The sequence below is a fragment of the Mesocricetus auratus genome, unplaced genomic scaffold (assembly GCF_017639785.1).
Source record: "Mesocricetus auratus isolate SY011 unplaced genomic scaffold, BCM_Maur_2.0 Super-Scaffold_100004, whole genome shotgun sequence".
Classification (NCBI taxonomy): domain Eukaryota; kingdom Metazoa; phylum Chordata; class Mammalia; order Rodentia; family Cricetidae; genus Mesocricetus; species Mesocricetus auratus.
In genome coordinates, this window is record NW_024429189.1 from 56,020,214 (window position 1) to 56,026,152 (window position 5,939).

At 36.3% G+C, this 5,939-nt stretch overlaps 2 protein-coding genes across 2 annotated transcripts; one reads left to right on the forward strand and one right to left on the reverse strand.

The window, feature by feature from the left end:
• The first annotated feature begins 317 nt into the window (after positions 1 to 317).
• LOC101836941 (olfactory receptor 5D13-like) lies at positions 318 to 1,295 on the forward strand. Its single transcript, XM_005064585.1, has one exon. It carries the CDS (start codon positions 318 to 320, stop codon positions 1,293 to 1,295), a length of 978 nt encoding a protein of 325 aa, XP_005064642.1.
• Positions 1,296 to 4,463: 3,168 nt separating this feature from the next.
• Positions 4,464 to 5,705, reverse strand: LOC101836667 (olfactory receptor 5D13-like). The gene is made up of 2 exons (XM_021232699.1): positions 5,695 to 5,705; positions 4,464 to 5,391 (listed from the first exon to the last, which is right to left on the reverse strand). Exons 1-2 carry the CDS (start codon positions 5,703 to 5,705, stop codon positions 4,464 to 4,466), a joined length of 939 nt encoding a protein of 312 aa, XP_021088358.1.
• Between the last annotated feature and the right edge of the window lie 234 nt (positions 5,706 to 5,939).

Here is a 5,939-nt window from a genome sequence, read left to right on the forward strand (position 1 = left end):
CCAGTATTATCAGAGAAGGTGGCCTGAATATTTAGATGATTAAATGACATTTTTGTACAGTTTAGAGTGTTTGCTATCCCTGAACCATAGCATTAAAGTATTTACACAGGGTTGTTTATAACTTCTCATTGTATAATAAATGAGGGAATGTTTTCCCCAACTGATCTAGGAAACATATGTGTAGAAATAATCTGTGATTAAAAGTCACCCTATATTCTTTTGAAATACCTGTTGGTGTATGCCATACCATGAATTAATATATATTCTTCTGTCTCCTCTCATACTATGCACATCCTTCACTGATCCTGCTGCCGGGGATGGATTCTATCATTTTCTCCCACAAGATCCAAATGCAGCATCCAGGAAATCAGAGTACTAGAGTCTTATTTGTCTTCTTGGGATTCTCAGAATATCCAAACTTACAGGTGCCTTTGTTCCTGGTTTTTTTGGTCATATACACCATCAGTGTTCTGGAAAATCTAGGTATGATTTTGGTCATCAGGATTAACCTCAAACTCCATACTCCAATGTACTTTTTCCTCAGCCATTTATCCTTCATTGACCTTTGTTACACCACTGTGATTGGACCAAAACTGTTAGACCTTCTGATAAGGGAAGACAGATCTATGTCTGTAAGAGGATGCATAATCCAGTTCTACTTTGGCTGTGCTTGTGTGGTTGCCCAAACCTTTATGTTAGCTGTGATGGCTTATGATCGCTTTGTAGCAATTTGTAACCCTCTTCTCTATACTGTGGCTATGTCTGGTAGACTCTGTGCTCTCCTAGCAGCTGCAACTTATCTATGGGGTGGGCTCTGTGCCACTATACTTACATACTTCCTTCTGGCACTGTCTTACTGTAGATCTACCACCATTAACCACTTTTGCTGTGAGTATTCTGCCATCATCTCTGCATCCTGTTCCGATTCTTCCTTCAGTCAGTTGGCATGCTTGTTAGTTTGTATGTTCAACGAGATTTGTAGTCTCCTAATCATCATTGTCTCCTATGTTGTCATCTTTGTCACTGTCATCAAGATTCCTACTAAAGGAGCACTCCAAAAAGCCTTGGCCACCTGTGCCCCCCACCTGACTGCTATCTCTTTCTGTCATGGGATCATTCTCCTTCTGTACTGTGTACTCAAGTCAAAGAGCTCACTGTTCCTTGTTAAAATAGTCACTGTGTTTTACAGCATGGTCATACCTATGCTCAATCCTCTTATTTACAGCCTAAGAAATCAGGATGTAAAGGAGACTGTGAGGAAGCTAGTCCATGTAAAAGTCCTTTCTCCCTCATAGCGACACACACAAACACATACACATGTTAGTATGTGTGCATGTGCATGCGCACCCCCTACTCCGCTCCCACACACACCATTAAAATATTTTTATTACTCTTTTTACTCATTGTATTGCTAATATTCAAATAATAGAACAAAATAAAATATTCTGAGAAACTGTGTTGATAATATGCGTGCAATAGTTATGTAAATAACTTTATGGAGTCAATTTTCTTGCCTTCCTTCCTATAATGTTTAAAACTTTCTTTCCAATTACAGTATCTAACTTCTGGTTCTGAGATTACAAAATTTACTTTTTCCTACACATCTGAAACTTATACATGTGGAATTTTAAAGATTAGAACCCAGGGCAGTAGATCAGTGTTTATCCCTGGCATACAAATGGACTTCGTGTGTCCATAACACAAAGAGGGATGCTCTCTCAGCCTGGACTCTTAGGGGAGTGCCTGAACCCTGCACTGAGCAAAATGACAGACTCTGGATATCCTCTATGTGGAAGGAAGTGGGGGTAGGGTGAGAGGCTGGGGGGATAGTGGGGGGATGTGGGAGGAAGGAAGGGAGAAGGAATGGTGATTGACATGTGAAGCAATCTATTTAAAATTAAAGTAATAAAAACAAAAAGATTAGAACCTACATAGGGTAGATAAAATTTAAAGATTCTTTCCAGAGCAGTGTTTATATTATCATTTGAAAAATCTCTTACTTTTATATGATCTTTTAATATCTGCTTATCTGTATTACCCATGGCTTCTTACTCTATTTCCTTCTATCAGTCCCACAACAATATCCATGTGTCTCCTCTTGAATCATGTCCTCTGCTGTTTTAATTCACAAACTCTAAGGAAATGAATTTTGAGGAGACAGCCATTCCCTTCACAGGATGATTCAGCATTTGTTTTTTGAGGAAACTTGTCTTTAATCAATATGCATATATTGAAGTGTGGTTTTATACACTTTACTGCAGTGCCCAGGGAAGTCACAAAAGGGTCTTGGATCCATTGGAACTGGAGTTACAGTCAGTTGTGAGCTGTCCAATGTGGGTGTTGGGACATGAACTCACATCCCCAGTATACCCTGTTAGTAGGTGCCTCCACGTTGGCAAGAGTTGGATTATGGTTATTTTGTGGTGACCTATAATCATGTTCTCTAAAAAGCTATAGTCTTCAGGAGGCCTCTTCCTTGTTAGTGTCTATGTCACACTCGAGCTACCATTGATTCTTTATTATTAATATGCTATTTTCTGACATGAGCTTTCACAGGAATAAGTTCACCAACAACTACCTGTGAGATTCTTTGTACAGTTGCAATTCTGAATAAGGTATCAGCTGTAAGACTTTCTTTTGATCCTCTCAAAATTTTTGGATTAAATATATAGTCTGAATTTTTCACCCTTTTTATGTTTTCATTTCAATCACCATCATCATGATTTCAATGATTGGAGGATACACAGCTGTCCATATGTGTCTTCCGTCTGATTGCCACTGAGATTTTCATGCTATTTGTCTTCTTGGTCCTGTTTTTCTTCTAAAATATCAAGGCTTACAGAAGGTATCCTCTTTTTTTATTTGACAGATCATCATGATCATCACTGAACTACAGCCTAAGCAACAAAGATATGATAAAATAGCTAACAAATACCAACTGAGGTATTACAGCATATCATTTTAGAAATTTTATTTGGTTTTTAAAGTAAATGTGCTATTGCTCAATGTCAAATCAGATCAAGACTATAAGGTAACCCACTGATAAACATATCATTATCACATTATTTTACATTACAGAAATTATCAGAACTAAAATCACAGATGACTTAAAAAAAAGAATGACTGAATTAGATCTTCTAGCATGACGATTTGAGAGGATTCTTCTGCCACTCCCCAGATCGACATTCATTTCAACTTATCTCTCAGGAAATGTAATTATTTTGAAATATACTCAAGTGTATGTAACATGAGTGCTGAGTACTCAACCATCCCTTATTTCAGCACTTTATGTACCTGTGAGATGACCTTCACTGAAGTTCAATAGAGAAACTTCCCGATTAAGAGTGATGGTGATGAATACAAACACACACACACACACACACACACACACACACACACACACACACACACATATATATGTATGGTAATTTCATGATAAAGCAAAAAATTAAGTCTCCCCCCTAGGTCCAATATCCTACCCTTCCATAGGATTTTGAATAGATTTATATTTCCATATTGATTCCTGTCTTATACCTGATACAGGATCCCAAATCTAATTCTACAGGGTTACTCCTAATACAGTTTTTTTTATAGTTTTGCTTTCTTCTACAAATCAGGAAAGTCAGTTACAGTGTCAAAATTATAATAAACTGTACATTTGTCATCTACTGTTTCTAAAATATTGGGACTCAAAGTACAGGTTCTTATATAACAAATACAGTTCATTTATAGTGTGATTTTATTCATCTAACATGCCATTTCTTGTTCAAATATTATTTTTAAGTGTATGCAGTACTTGGTAGAGTATTTGGTTAAATCCAATCATATCTGATTTACAGACTACCAGATATTAAATAAATGAGGTATCCCTATAGCTAAATTACATGACTTAGTGATATATTACTATTTATTGTTAAACATTTAGAGAACTTGGGTTGCATTGAATTGTTTAAGTCATTATGTATAAAGGATAATATGGTATTTCTTTCAGAAATAAGCAAAAAATTCAAAAAAGAAAAGAATGTAGCTTGCAATTTATAGTAGAATGGGCACTGCACTGCATTGAATATTACCAAAATTTTGATATTCAAAAAGACATCAAACATGGTTATCAAGTAAGAGTAGCAAAGATATAATCATTTGGTTAAGCATGAAACTAAATTTCCATTCTCCAATGATTGAAAAAAAGAGAAATTTGTTTCATCATGAATGTGCACTAACTTAAAAATTTTGCATGTTGTATTTCAAGCATGAAATCTTCACTTAAATGGAGAAGTCATTGCTGCTTTCCTTATTATTTTATAGCTGAATACTCAACCTCAAGTTAAACAGAATTTCAAAAACCAGCTAACTTAGAGTTAAACTCACTGTTTTTGTTTTGCTTGGTTGGTTTAAGTTTTCTCAATAATTATAGAAATCTTGGGAAATTCTGCACAATATTTCTGAAATGAATGTCTATGGCATCATAGATTTAAACTGATCAACTTCCTGGCTGTCTCTTTGACGTCTTTGTTTCTGAGGCTATAGATCAGGGGATTTAACATGGGGATGAAAACTGTATAGAACACTGAGGCCACCTTAACCATGAGCCATGAGTTCTTGGTGTTCGGTACACAATAAAGAAAAAGAATTGTTCCATGGAAAATAATAATGGCAGTTAGGTGAGAGGCACATGTAGAGAAGGCTTTACTACGGCCCCCAATGGAAGTCATCTTCATGACAGTGATGAAGATGAAAGTATAGGAAGTGAGAATGATGACAAGGCTGCTAATTTCATTAAATGTAGCAGAGACAAAAATAATTTCCTGGCTAATGTAAGGGTCAGAGCAGGATACAGCTACAATAGCAGCATGTTCACATACAAAGTTATTTATAATGTTAACTCCTTGAAAGGATAATCTCAGCAAAAAGTAAGTAAGTGTCAGGGAACATAGTAGACCCCAGAAGTATGATGCACCCACTAAAAAGGAACACAGCTTTGGGGACATGACAACCGTGTAGTGCAAAGGATCACAGACTGCAACAAACCGGTCATAGGCCATCACTGCCAGCATGTAGGTTTCTGTCACCACAAATGTGCATGCAAAGAAAAATTGCATGATGCAGCTTGAGAGGGAGATGGTTCTGTCTTCCACAATCAAGTTTTCTAACAGTTTGGGAGTAACAACAGTGGAGTAACAGAAATCCACAAAGGACAGGTGACTAAGGAAAAAGTACATGGGGGTATTGCAGAGTTTTGTGCTGACTCTGATGATGGCAATCATGCCCAGGTTTCCCAGCACAGTAATTGTGTATATGGTTAGGAACATGAGGAACAGGGGCACCTGGAGGTCCGGGTATTCGGAGAAGCCTAAGAGGATGAAGGTCACTGACGTCTGGTTTTTATGACACCTGAGATAAAACAGGAAAATTGAAGCACGTAAGAAATTGAATAAGACAAGGGGAAGAAATGTTTGGAGGTTTAAGGATTACCATAAAAAGCTAAATAGGATTTTACTTCAATAGTTAAATTAATTTACCTTCAAAACACAAGTTGACATTTTATAATATATGATTTTATCCTTTGCAGTATATTATTGCATACTCCACAATAAAAAATAATTCACAAGAGCAAAGATGGATCACTCAGATATTTAGGATAAAATCTCATCATAAAATTATAGAAGGTGTTATTGACTGTTGCAGCAGGCATACTGTAAACTCATGGTGTATCAAGACATATTTATGCAAAACAGCAGCTACAATGAAGCCTTGGATCATCTAATTTCCTAATTATTCAAAGCAATTACAATTATGAAAAAATGGGAAGGAAATTCCTATAGGTGGTATGTTCTTCCAAATGTCTCAACTACTTCTTTCTACTATTTAATTATATTTGTTTTAGAACAACAGTACAATCACTTACCGACTCTAACAGAACACTCAGCACAAAATTAATG